Source organism: Plecotus auritus (genome assembly GCF_963455305.1).
Source record: "Plecotus auritus genome assembly, chromosome: 3".
Taxonomy (NCBI): domain Eukaryota; kingdom Metazoa; phylum Chordata; class Mammalia; order Chiroptera; family Vespertilionidae; genus Plecotus; species Plecotus auritus.
Genome location: NC_137772.1, coordinates 214,635,406 through 214,649,015, shown reverse-complemented (window position 1 = coordinate 214,649,015; position 13,610 = coordinate 214,635,406). Strand labels below are relative to the sequence as shown.

Here is a 13,610-nt window from a genome sequence, read left to right as displayed (position 1 = left end):
GGAAGCGCACCTTGAGGTCCCCTGTCAAGACCCTCGGGGGAGGACGTAGCCTCAGGTCCTTGCTGATTGCTCATTAAGGCTCCTTATGGGAACTTGGCCTCAGCTGTGGGTGCAGCCATCTTTGTGATTGAGTGATGGTCAATTAGCATATTCCCTCTTTATTCGATAGGATCCCTTCTCCTCCACTAGTCTATGAACCTTTTAGGGGTAAGGGCTTCAAGTTGTCTTATAATCTCAGCACTGAAGCAGGGTTCTTAGTGCATATGAAGTGCCAATAAAAATATGTGGGATCATGCCTGGCTGGTGCAGCTCAGTGGTTGAGCATCGAGCTATGAAATAGAAGGTCACAGTTCAATTCCCTTCAGGGCACATGCCTGGGTTGACGGCTCGATCTCTAGTAGGAGACAGCTGATCAATGATTCTCTCATCATTGATGTTTCTATCTCTTTCTCCCTCTCCCTTCCTCTCTGAAATGAATAAAAATATATATTTAAAAAATAATAATAAAATAAAAATATGTGGGATCAATGAAGGACCAAGGGAGGAAGTCTAGTGCAGTGAGTATGGGATCTGGAGCTGGAATGTTTCAGTTAAAATTCTGGCTCTGCACTATTTGCTATGTAACCTGGGGCAGGTTACTTAACCTTTGAGTGCCTTGGAATTGCAAAATGGAATAATAGTGCCTTCTTTATAGGTTATGGGTTATGTGAAGATTAAATGAGTTAACACATGTTAATTCATTTAAGTGCTTGGTCTCTGCCAAAAGTATTCAGCAAATGTTAACTTTATTGTCCTCAATAAATGACAGAAGATAGTAATCCTATATAATAAAGAGGTAATATGCAAATTAACCCTCACGCTCTCACAAGATGGCTGCCTACGACCAGGCCGGCAGGGGGGTTAGTGAGGGACGACCAGACCAAACGACTGAACAAGCAGGCTGCGTGTGGCAACCAAGCCAGTTGGGGGGGGGGCATGAGGGGCGACCAGGCCGGTGGGGGTGGGGGGCAGTTGGAGGTGACCAGGATTGCAGGGGGGAAGTTGGGGGCAATTAGGCTGGCAAGGGGGGCAGTGAGGGGTGACTAGGCTGGTGGTGGGGGGCAGTTGGGGGTGACCAGGCCAGCGGGGGGGGGGGCAGTAAGGAGTGAGCAGGCCAGCGGGGGTGGGGAGCAGTTAGGAGTGACCAGGCTGGCAGGGAGGGAGCAGTTGGGGGCGACCAGGTCAGCAGGGGGAGGCAGTTAGGGGTGACCAGGCAGGCAGGCAGGTGAGCGATTAGGAGCCAGTGGTCCAGGATTGTGAGAGGATTGTCCGACTGCCGGGGATTGGACCTAAACCGGCAGTTGGACATCCCCCAAGGGGTCCCGGATTGGAGAGGGTACAGGCTGGGCTGAGGGTACTACCCCCCCCCCCAACCCCGTGCACAAATTTTGTGCACCGGGCCTCTATTAGAATTATAATAACAAATCAGTTAATAACAAGTTCTCTTGGTTATAGTCTAGATCCAGTCCTATTTCCATGAACTCACCCACAAAGCACCCTGTACTTCCCATCAATAACCACAATACATTGGAATACACCCCTCCCCCTCAACACCTCCATTTCCCTCAAAAACCCTACCTCCAGCCTGCAAAGTCTGTGAGAGTTTCTCATCTCATTCACCTTTGTATCAATGCAAATAAATGATAAATGTATACTCATGTTTTCTGGGTGAGGGACATTTTTGAAACTCTTCAATCATATAGTTGCAGACTATCTCTTGCTCTGTGTCATTTCTACAGATGCTTGATACAGTCTCTCACATTGGGGTGTCTGATCTTATCATGAGTGATAATTCCAGCATTTTTGCAGAGAGTACTGTTTGCACACACCCATTCAGAGGTACATCTTTCCACTTCACACTCTGGGTTTGATCTCTTTATTAGATGGTCACGTTCTATGGCTCTTCACTACTGAATAGCTCTGTGCCGCCTGGAGAACCACTGGAAATGAAAGGTGCCAAGAAGCCTGGCCTTGTTACCAAACATGGACTTGTTCTTTTTGGTAACGATGGAAAAGCAGTGAGTGTTCAATATGGTCACCTGTAAAATACCACCCCCCCCTTTTTTCTGTTTCCTTCTATACCCCAAGCTATTAAGGGAATATCTTTCTCAAGGTAATCTGACTTTGCAGTGGGATGTGGGAGGCTCAAGATGCCTGTGTCCATTTTTCTCACCTCGATGTACCTGGATGAGAACAAGGCTCCCAGGATGGCCCTAAGAACCTGAACAGTCAGCTTTGCCATGAGTAGAAAGAGCATGGAATTTAGTCAGAAAACAGGATATGAATCCCTGCTCTGCCATCTACTGGTCTTGGGAAGGATGTTTCTCCCCTCTGGGTCTCAGTTTCCCCATTTATGAAACAGAGAGAGTAATCCCATTGGTCTGCCTTCCCACTGCCAGAGTCTGGGAGGATCAAATGAGATGGATGTGGTCCTCTTTTAGATGCTCATTGCCTCTGCCTCACCAGGCAGGTGCCCACCCACACTCCCTGTGCTTGGGAGTGTGGGCTCTGGCTGCAGTGGGCTCGTGGGCAGCTTCCCCATGAAGAAAGCAGAAGGGAATTTGCCACATGTCAGATATTCTCTGCTAGCTTGCAGGATAGATCAGTTATTAATATTGCAGTCTCCAGGGTCCAGCTAGTTCTGAGTTGTTACCCCAGCTCTGTTACTTACTAGCTGTGTGGCATTGGGCAAATTACTTACCCTCAGTAACATCATTTCCCCATCAATAAAATAGAGCTAATAATGGCACCTGCCTCCATCAGGATTTATGAGATTATATAAGATACGTCAGCATATGCATACTCAGCATATACATACATACATGTGCATATTGGAGTAAGTGTTCAGATGATGGCAGTGGTGGTAGTTATAGTAGATTTTAGTTCAAATACCCACATCAAATGTCAATTTTTCAGGGACTTATCCATTTTGAGATGTATCTACTCCTAGACTTAACTGTCTCCTTTCTGCTGCCATTGTTAAAATACTATTTAGTCAGAAAACAGGATATGAATCCCTGCTCTGCCATCTACTGGTCTTGAGAAGGATGCTTGTCCCTTTACACATAATGGTAAATCCTCTTCATCCATATGTATGCATTTGCCAAATAATCTACTCCTTAAATGTATGATTCCTTCTTCCACTAACCTCACTTTTGAATTGCCCGAATCCTTAACTCTTCTCCTTATTTTGTTGCTATTTTGTAGCTGATGGTGAGAAATCTACAGTTTGAAGATGGAAAAATGATTCCTGCCTCTCAGTACTTTTCAGCGGGTGAAACATCAGTGGTAGAACTTACAGCCGAAGAGATGAAGGTGGCGGAGACCATCAAGGTGAGCATGTAATGTCCTCACTATTTCTCCTACCTTGGAAAAGTGAAGCATTTTTGTATGTGGTATCATCGGTACTCCAAGTAGTGGAGATGGAAGTTTATTTCCTCTTTTTTTTTTTTTTTTTTTTTTTGTATTAGCTACAATAAGAAGTCAACCCCAAAATTTATATGCGATTTATTTTTCACTCACATAAATCATCCAAGGCAGTTTCAGGTTGGCATAGGAATTAGGGGGAAAGCAGGAACATGAGGATTATGGATTGACTTATCCAGGGACTCAGAGGTTCTGCTATCTCCAACGGGGTGGGGGTGGGGGGGGGGGCGGGTCATCTCCATTCCAGACAGCCAAGAAGGGCAAAAGAGCATAGAGAATTGTGTGAGGGAAGTTTTTCAAGGTCCAAGACTGGAATGCAGATCCCTTCTACTCAGATTCATTGGCTAGATGACAGTCTTAAAGCTGCATCTAACTCAAAGAGATGCTGAGGAAGGAAGTCAAGCCATGTATCCAAGATGAAGAAGAAATCGGTTTGCTGAGGAGCCAGCCAGTCACTGCCAGTGTTCTACATGGCACAGCCCTCATAAAAGTTATTCTTATTGTGTAGGTCATCTGGGCTGGAATTTTAAGCAATGTTCCTGTTATTGAAGACTCGACAGACTTCTTTAAATCTGGAGCAAGCTCAATGGATGTTGTCAGGTAAAACCACCACCTTATTCATTCACATCCGTCCAGTAGGGATTCTGAGTGTGACTTGGAAAGTTAAATCTAAATCCCTTGTTTTGGATGTTATTACTTTATCCTACCTGTCTGCTATGTTTCTCTTCATCTTTTTTGTTTGGTTTGTTTCTAAGGTCAAACATATATATTTGTTTCCTTCTCTTTGTTGCTAATCAGAAGTAATTTTCATCTGTCCTATATACCCAGAAAAGCAACCCTTCTAATTGTTTGTTTTCTTTAAAAATGTGTCTTTATATTTCTTAGCTGATTTTTCTCTAATTTGACATTGGCATTGGGACGTTCCAGGTGAAAATGTTAATCAGGAATTTCTTTCATAGTCTGATCCAGAAGGATACCTGACCTCGATTACACTTCCCACCAAAATAGTTTTTTCCTATCCTCCCAAAATGCCCAGTAAGGTCGATCTAGAGTGAGGATTACCAGGCTACTTGTGAGAATAAGGATCATCAACCTATAGCCAGAACTTCTCTACAGAGGATTACAGCTAGTTGAAAGGGCTAGAGTCCTAGAAGCCCCCTCTTTGGCACGAAGAGTGTACCCAGATCCTAATAGTGGAGAGCTGCAAAGGTGTTGTTTTTGTTTTATTTTTATTGATTTCAGAGAGGAAGGGAGAGGGAGAGAAAGATAGAAACGTCAATGATGAGAGAGAATCATTGATCAGCTGCCTCCTGCACGCCCCACTCTGGGGATAAGCCCACAACCTGGGCTAATGCCCTGACCGGGAATTGAACTGTGACCTTCTGGTTCATAGGTTGACGCTCAACCACTGAGACATGCTGGCCAGGGCCAGAGGTGTTTTTTTCTTTGACACTATAGTCACGAACTAAACAAGGTAAACAATGTCACTCCTCTTGACACAATCTTTCATGTCAACAAAGCGAGTGTGTTCTTGACAAATATTCTGTTTACTCATTTATTCATTCATTTATTTAACAACATCTATTGAACACTTACCATATATCAGGAACAGTTTTTTTCAGTGGGGATACAGTCATCAATAAGACACGATCCCTTCATTCATGAAGCTTTTGTAGTTCAGTAACCAAAAATGATCATCTCAAGAGCAAACGACTTTTTATCAAAAGTCAAGAGTTTTGGTTCCTCAAATTATAAATTTCTCAGCTATGACTCATGACTTCCCAGAAATTTCTAACTTGCTCAACTAAAGATTTTAATACTGTACTTTTAGTACTATTTTTTTGCCAGCAAAATACTCTTGCAGGAATTACCTATTTCCTATTTGAGTATCTGGCTTACCATTATCATCTGATATTATTATCTTGAACTACCAAGGCATCTCATCGCTTTTAGAGGATAAATGACTGAACAACAACTGTGGTAGGCTTTCTATAGTGCATCTACACTGAGTGGCCAGATTATTATGATCTCTGAACACATAATAATCTGGCCACTCAGTGTATATCCTATGTAATAAAAGGCTAATATGCAAATTGTCCGCTCGACCAGGAGTTCGACCAGCAGGCAGGCCGGCCAACCGCCCATGTCCCCTCCCCCTGGCCAGGCTGGCCAGACCCCAGCCATGCACGAATTCATATATATATATATAATCTGGCCACTCAGTGTAGTTCACCACTGCTATTCAATAAACATTAAATAACAGCTATATTTTGAAAAATCAGCAGTGAAAAATCAAAGGATTGGAAAAGATTTCAGATATTATATTGACCTATGGTTCTAATTAGTACCTACATTAACCATGTGATACAAACAAATGTTTGTTTTATTCTTACATGTAATCTAGAGAAAATATTCTACAATATGACTTACGTTTCTCATAATCTTTACAGTTAGGAGATTTCCTTTATTTTATTACTCCTTGACTACATTTGAAAGAAAAGGAACTGATTTTATGAGCCCCTTATTATCTTGCTTGTATTACAAGTAATTAAAATATTTTTTGCCTTGCTTTCTTTTCTCTTTAGGCATGTATAAAGAATTGCCATTGTCCTTCCACACAGCTTTTTAATTTTTTTCTTCCATTCTTATCAATTTTTCTGATTACTACCATAGAAGACTTCATACGATATATATAGGCATGTGACATGTTTTACTTTGAAACAACTTGACAACAATAATTACATAGCTCCCCTAAATCCTTTAACAAAATGTGAGTAACAGAAGCTGGTTCTTACTTTAAGGCTGGTTGAAGAGATCAGACAGAAATGTGGTGGGCTTCAGTTACAGAATGAAGATGTCTATATGGCCACCAAGTTTGAAGACTTCATCCAAAAAGTCGTGAGGAAACTGAGAGGAGAAGATCGGGAAGAAGAGCTAGTAGTGGATTATGTAAGTCTATGGTGTTTAAAATCTAAATCATTAAGATTCCTATACTATTAAAAATGCTATATCTTTCATCCACTTGTTTTTAAAGTAACAGTTGTATTAAGATATAATTCAGCCCAGCCGGTGTGGCTCAATGGTTGAGCATCAACCATTGAACCAGGAGGTCATGGTTCGATTCCCAGTCATAGGTATGTATATATAGGGAAAACATAGTACATACTAGTATAAGTTTTTGTGTGCACATATATTCTCAGTTCTCTTGGGTATAAATTTACGAATGGAATTGATGAGTCATATGTTTCACTTTTTGAGGAACTACCAAACTCTTTTCCACAATAGCTACACCATTTACAATCCCACTAGCAATGTAGAAAAGTTTAATTCTCCAAGTCCTCACCAACATTTGCTATTTGCTATTTTCTGTCTTTTCTATTTTTGCTGTCCTAATGGGTGTGACCTGGTATTTCATTGTGGTTTTAATTTCCATTTTCCCTAATGACTAGTGATGAACACCTTTTTGTGTGCTTATTGGCTATTTATATTGGCTATTTGTACTCTTTGAAGAAATATCTATTCAAATCTTTCGCCTATTTTTCAATTGGGAGTTTGTCTTGTTAATTTTTGAGGTTTAAGAGACCTTATATATTTTCACCCTAATCAGATATATGATTTGTAAATATTTTCTCCCATTCTGTGGGCTTTCTTTTTACTTTTTTGATAGTGTCCTTTGACACACAAAAGTTTTAAAATTTGATTAAGCCTAATTCATCTATTTGTTTTTTGTCACTTTTGCTTCTATATGTCTTGTCTTATGCCTTTTTTTTCTATTTTGTCTTTACTGCTTCCTTTTGCATTAAATGGATATTGTCTAGTGTGCCAGTTTAATCCCTTATTGTTACTTTTACTATATACTTTTGATTATTTTCTTAGTAGTTGCCTTGAGGATTACAATGGATATTTTTGCTTAAAACATTCCTATTCAGATTAATTCCAACTTAATTTGCTGCAACATACTCTGCTCCCTAATCTTCAGTTTTGCTACTATTGTTATGCAAATTACAACTTTATACATTATAAAGTCACCAACATCGTTTTATAATTACTGCTTCATGCAGTCATTTTTTTAAAAAAATGTATTTTATTGATATTTTACAGAGAGGAAGGGAGAGGGATAGAGAGCTAGAAACATCGATGAGAGAGAAACATCGATCAGTTGCCTCCTGCACACCTCCCACTGGGGATGTGCCCGCAACCAAGGTACATGCCCTTGACCGGAATTGAACCTGGGACCTTTCAGTCCGCAGGCCGATGCTCTATCCACTGAGCCAAACCGGCTAGGGCCATGCAGTCATTTTTTATATTTATTCTGACTTTTGTATTTACCTTTATCAGTGTTCTTTATTTCTTCATGTAGATATATATTACTGTCTTGTGTCCTATCATTTCAGCCCGAAGGACAAACTATTAGTACTTTTTAAAGGGCAATGTGATAGCAAGGAATTCTCTGTGTTTGTTCATTTGGGAATGACTTAATTTCTCATTTGTTCTTGGAGGGTATTTTTTGCTGTAAATTGAATTTTTGGTTGACAGTCTTTTCTTTCAGCACTTGTTAGCTAATTGTGGAGAGTACAGTTTAGGCAACACATGTAAGAGAGAGAAAGTGGAAATGGGGAGCAACATGAGGAAAGAAAACTCAAAATGGCACCAGTGTAAAAGGAAACCTATTGATAAAGGCAATTTCAAGGCTTAAATGAAAGCAATGGCTGCACTCCGTAGGTGTTGCCACTAGATGGTACTGTTTCCATTACCTGGAGGTCGTGTGTTACTGTTTCTTCATCTGAGGAAAAAAAATCAGATCTTAAAGCCCAGCCTCAAGCACGTCCATCATCACAGATGCCAACCTCCTGCCTCAGTAGCCAGCCTGAACATCCTGAGGCCCAGATCTTACATATGCTTGTCTCTTCGGAAAGTAGGAACCGGAATCCCACTGACTTAACTTCTCCCTCCGCACTAGTGAACAGCTTCTTTATTGCTTGTCAGTACCAAATGGGTAAGCACAGAAATCCACTGAACCTATTAATATAACTCTTTCTTAGGTTTCCAAGGAGGTCAATGAAATGACAGTACATATGCCATATCAGTGTTTCATAAATGGACAGTTCACAGATGCTGAAGATGGAAAGACTTACGACACTATCAACCCAACAGACGGCTCTGTGAGTAATCGCTCAGTGGGCATGGTGACCACTGGTCGTGGATTTTTAATTTATACACAGTTGTCAGACAGACAGTCTCAAGAAGTTACTTTATTCTATCACTCTGCCTCCGAGCACTTCATATAAATGTACTTCCTGCATTCTTTACAACTATTCAATTCCGGTCCCGGCTGCTGTTAACTAAGGTAGCCTATTTTATAGAATATTTATGATAAATTTAGACAGATGCATATACATATAAGAGGCAATAAAGCTGTGGGGAAATTCTTCAAACTTTGCAAGCTCCATGGCAAGAAACTCAGCTTCCCTAAGGCACTAGAAGAAATAGTTGTTTTCCTAAATGAGTCTTTCCGTAATGTAGCAGGGGTCCTCAAACTTTTTAAACAGGGGGCCAGTTCACTGTCCCTCAGACAGTTGGAGGGCCGGACTATAGTTTAAAAAAAAAACTATGAACAAATTCCTATGTGCACTGTGGGCCCGGGACAAGTCGGCTGCTAAGCAGGACAGGCAGTGGCACCCGGCAGGCCGGATAAATGTCCTTGGCGGGCCACATGTGGCCCGCGGGCCATAGTTTGAGGACCCCTGATAGTGTGACATGAGAAATACCAAATTTCAGGCTCACAATTTTCATGTTAAAATTGTTTTTTGGGGTCTCCTTTTTTTGTTACTGTATTACTGGATGTATTGGGTTTCCATCATAAAATTCTCTGGATTTTATAATATATTAATTCGAAGAAACATATTCATATATATCACTGTAAAATAACCTTTAGCCTATTTTTACTCATCTTGAAATAGACAATATGCAAAGTATCCTATGCTTCTTTGGTGGATGTTGATAAAGCAGTAGCAGCAGCCAAAGATGCCTTTGAAAATGGTGAATGGGGAAGAATGAATGCAAGAGAAAGAGGAAGGTTGATGTACAGGTATGTTTTTTTAAACCCAGAAAGAGGGCAAGGAAGCCAAGTCTGCGAACTTTGATATTGACGAACATTGCCAAGATTTAAAATATTTCTTCAAAACATCCTAATAGACACCTATTACATAACATGCCTTCTGTTACTTATATCATACAAAATTTCATATACGTGAGTTCCCGACTTTTGTATTATTCTTTGTACCATTCAAGGTCCCAGTAGGAAAAGAAGTTTAATAAAAGACTATTTACCAAGATGTAGGCAAGGTCAAGGGATAATGAAGTACCCAGGCAAGGGTAGCAACAGGGGGCAGCTACCACTACTCCAAGGACAGAGGAAGGGGCTGGTACTAGATTCTGGTAAGGTCTAAAGCTATAGGAGAAGACCACACGATGGTGGTTTTGGTTGGGGGACACAGCAGCTGCTGAACCGCAGCCCATCTCTGAGGCATCCAGGGGATTCCAGTTCCCAACCACTTTTGCCTCTAGTTCACCGGTCTTCTGGGAGTGCCGCCCATTGGACTCTCATTGGCCAAACCCAGCAAGAGGGCAAGGAAGCCAAGTGTTGTAGTCTATGAAGGTCATCCTCCCAGGGCACAGAGCAGGGTGGAGAATGAATAACAGCCATAAATCGAGAATATCCAGCACCCTGTATATATATTTTATTGCTTTCAGAAAAGAAGGGAGAGGGAGAACGAGATTGAAACATCAATGAGAGAGAATCATTAATTGGTTGTCTCCTGCACACCCCCTAAACTGGGGATTGAGCCTGCCACCTGGGCATATGCCTCGACCAGGAATCAAACTGTGACCTCCTGGTTTATAGGTCGATGGTCAACCACTGAGCCACACCAGCTGGGCCCTGAGATTTTCAAAGATAAAAATTAAATCTCCTTTATGTGTAGGAAACAAAAGTAATGAAGGGAAATACTAAGGCCTGAAAGGGTATTATAAGTTGATAACTGAGTATGTCAAGAATAATTCAATTTGATCATAAGTTAAGTTTTCTGCTTACCTAAGCCAAATAGCTGACCTTGGTCAAAAGATCTCTTAGAGTACGACCTGGAAGAAACACTGGGGTCGGGGGATTTCATGCCTGACTTTGGAACGGTCCAGAGGGGAGACAGCTCAGACAACTACTATAGGAAAGCAAGTAGCCAAAGTGAACAAAAAAGATGAATTTTTACTATTTCATAGTTATTAGACAGTCCTAGACTTATCGCCCCACAGGAATTGGACACCAAACAGAAATCTGTTGTGGTGTCTGTAATTTATTCCATCTATTTCTATCTTTTCCTTTTCAGTTAGTGTTGGAAATAATTCTGCACCAACCAGAAATCCTCACATGTTCATGGATTCTCCAGGGCTGTGGGTTGCACTCTAACATCTCCCTGTATGTTCATGAACTATCCACAAGCCCACTGATTTCTATCATTGATCTCCTTGGCTCAATCGCTGTTCTCCCTCTTGTACATTTATGAGGCAAATTGTACAGGCTTCCAACACCCTCTGCTTCTCTTGTAACTCTTGAAACAAATGATTTACGACATTATTTGTTTAATGTCTGTCTTCTTATATTCTCCATGAAGACAGAGACCTGGTCCAATTATGTTCACCTCTGAATTCTCAGCCCTTAGGAGGGTGCCTTATACAACAGTGGGGTTCAGTCAACATTTGTTGGATGGATTTCTTTCACTGATCATACAGACTTGCAGACCTACTGGAAGAGAACCAAGAAGAGCTGGCAACCATTGAAACCCTCGATTCTGGCGCGGTCTACACCTTGGCTCTCAAGACTCACATTGGAATGTCTGTGCAAACATTCAGATATTTTGCTGGCTGGTGCGACAAAATTCAGGTGTGTGCAAATGTTGTCTCTGTATAGATCATTCCGAAAGGAAAAGGGATGGACATTTATTATTTGGAAAGGACACCGTGTCACAGCCACCCCTTGTGTAGGAGTCCAAAGGCAGGCAATCAGGTCTAGTATGTGAGGTGAAGGTTCCCTCTCTCTCTGCCAGGCCATCCTTAGTACCCTGTGATCTTCACTCTTGGGATTGTCTCATGGTCTCATGATAGTCACTGCAGTGCCAGCCGTTTCAGCAACATTCTGAGCAGGAAGGAGGCAGTGGGAGGAACAGTAAAACAGCAGTTGTGTGAGCTGTGCTCTTCCCCTTCTCAATGCCTTGTGCTTACATCTTCCATTGACCATCCTTGTCCTCCATGAAAAATGGGCAAGTTTTTTTTAATCTGAGCACTAGTGGCCCAGTGCACAAAATTCATGCACGGGGGTGGGGGGGTGTCCCTCAGCCCGGCCTGCACCTTCTCCTAACTGGGAACCCTCAGGCCATCCCTCTCACAATCCGGGACTGCTGGCTCCTAACCACTAACCTGCCTGCCTGCCTGATTGCCCCTAACCACTCTGCCTGCTGGCCTGATTGCCCCCAAATGGCCCCCTGCCAGCCTGATTGCCCCCAACTTCCCTCCCCTGCTGGCCTGATCGCCCCTAACCGCCTCTGCCTCAGCTCTGCCACCATGGCTTTGTCCGGAAGGTCTCCCAGTCTAATTAGCATATTACCCTTTTATTAGTATAGATATTGCCATCCCCATCATTAATAAGGAAAAAGGGGATAATGAATATTGGGCAGGCAATTAACATTCTCTACCATGCCAAGAAATTGGAATGGAGGTGAATAAATTAGAATTACGTTTATTCTTCCATGCCTCGATTCTTTCAAGAAATGAATAGAAGTTCCTTTTTTTTTTTTAAATATATTTTATTGATTTTTTACAGAGAGGAAGGAAGAGGGATAGATAGTCAGAAACATCGATGAGAGAGAAACATCGATCAGTTGCCTCTTGCACACCTCCTACTGGGGATGTGCCCGCAACCAAGTTACATGCCCTTGACCGGAATCGAACCTGGGACCTTTCAGTCCGCAGGCTGACGCTCTATCCACTGAGCCAAACCGGTTTTGGCAGAAGTTCCTTTCTTGATGTGGATATATTTCTTATCAACTGAACACTGTCTTTTCCTGTAAGCTAGGAAAAACAAGAGAAGCAGACAGAAACTGGATTCTTTGAGATTAAAGGGAACAAATGTTAAACCACCTATGATATCCTCAAATCTCTAATCTATTCGGGAACAGATTAATTTTACTCATTTCAAAGAATAAAATAAGTATCAACCTCTTTTGTTTCTTAGGGTTCTACCATTCCTATCAACCAGGCCCGTCCAAATCGCAATCTGACCTTCACCAAGAAGGAGCCACTTGGGTAAGACAAGGGAAGTAAGCGTCTTTGAGTGACTTATGCTGCTTCGAGACAACCAAGGATGTCGACTTTCTTCCTCCACAGTGTCTGTGCCATTATCATCCCCTGGAATTACCCGCTGATGATGCTGGCGTGGAAGAGTGCCGCCTGTCTGGCAGCAGGCAACACCTTAGTGCTCAAGCCAGCGCAGGTAAGACGCAAGGGACTGGCTGCCACAGCCCCTCCTCTCCGGTCTCCTTAAAATCAGAGACATGCATTCTTTGTACCAGTTTTGCAACTTCGCTGTCATTATGTCAAAATAAAAGAAAAAAAATAAAATGAGCCCTAGTGCGGCCATAGATGAAAAGCTCGGTACTGATCTAAGGGACAGGACAGAGTCTGAAGAAGGTCATTGCTGTCTGCTTCTGCCCAGGTCACGCCCTTGACTGCTTTGAAGTTTGCAGAGCTCTCTGTTAAAGCAGGCTTTCCCAAGGGGGTAATCAACATCATTCCGGGCTCAGGTAAGCCACCAAAAGACCCTTTTCACTCTAGTTAATGAATGGTACAGGGGTAGCTGAGTGGCTGTTTTCCCACTGGAGTCTGTCCTGAATTGTAACTATATTAAACCTGAATACTGTTTACCAAACAGTTAACTTAAGGATAAATATACTGACCATGCCCTAAAATCTTAAAATGGAAACATAATGGTGCATGAGTAGGGCCGGGGGAGGGGGTTAGAAATAATACAGCATTGTAAAACTACCCTAAGGTGGCCCGTTCCAATTTTTAAAAACTATTTTGGAAGTTTAAAAACA

General features: G+C 42.0%; 1 protein-coding gene across 1 annotated transcript in view; it reads left to right on the top strand.

Moving 5' to 3' along the window:
• ALDH1L2 (aldehyde dehydrogenase 1 family member L2) overlaps window positions 1–13,610 on the top strand; it is a 47,224-nt gene that overhangs the window by 16,553 nt on the left and 17,061 nt on the right. The window contains exons 7-16 of the mRNA XM_080660999.1: window positions 1,923–2,057; window positions 3,247–3,372; window positions 3,974–4,065; window positions 6,267–6,414; window positions 8,508–8,627; window positions 9,426–9,553; window positions 11,251–11,401; window positions 12,749–12,819; window positions 12,901–13,006; window positions 13,229–13,316. Of these exons, the coding sequence (XP_080517125.1) occupies window positions 1,923–2,057; window positions 3,247–3,372; window positions 3,974–4,065; window positions 6,267–6,414; window positions 8,508–8,627; window positions 9,426–9,553; window positions 11,251–11,401; window positions 12,749–12,819; window positions 12,901–13,006; window positions 13,229–13,316 (1,165 nt within the window). The remainder of the gene's footprint in view (window positions 1–1,922; window positions 2,058–3,246; window positions 3,373–3,973; window positions 4,066–6,266; window positions 6,415–8,507; window positions 8,628–9,425; window positions 9,554–11,250; window positions 11,402–12,748; window positions 12,820–12,900; window positions 13,007–13,228; window positions 13,317–13,610) is intronic.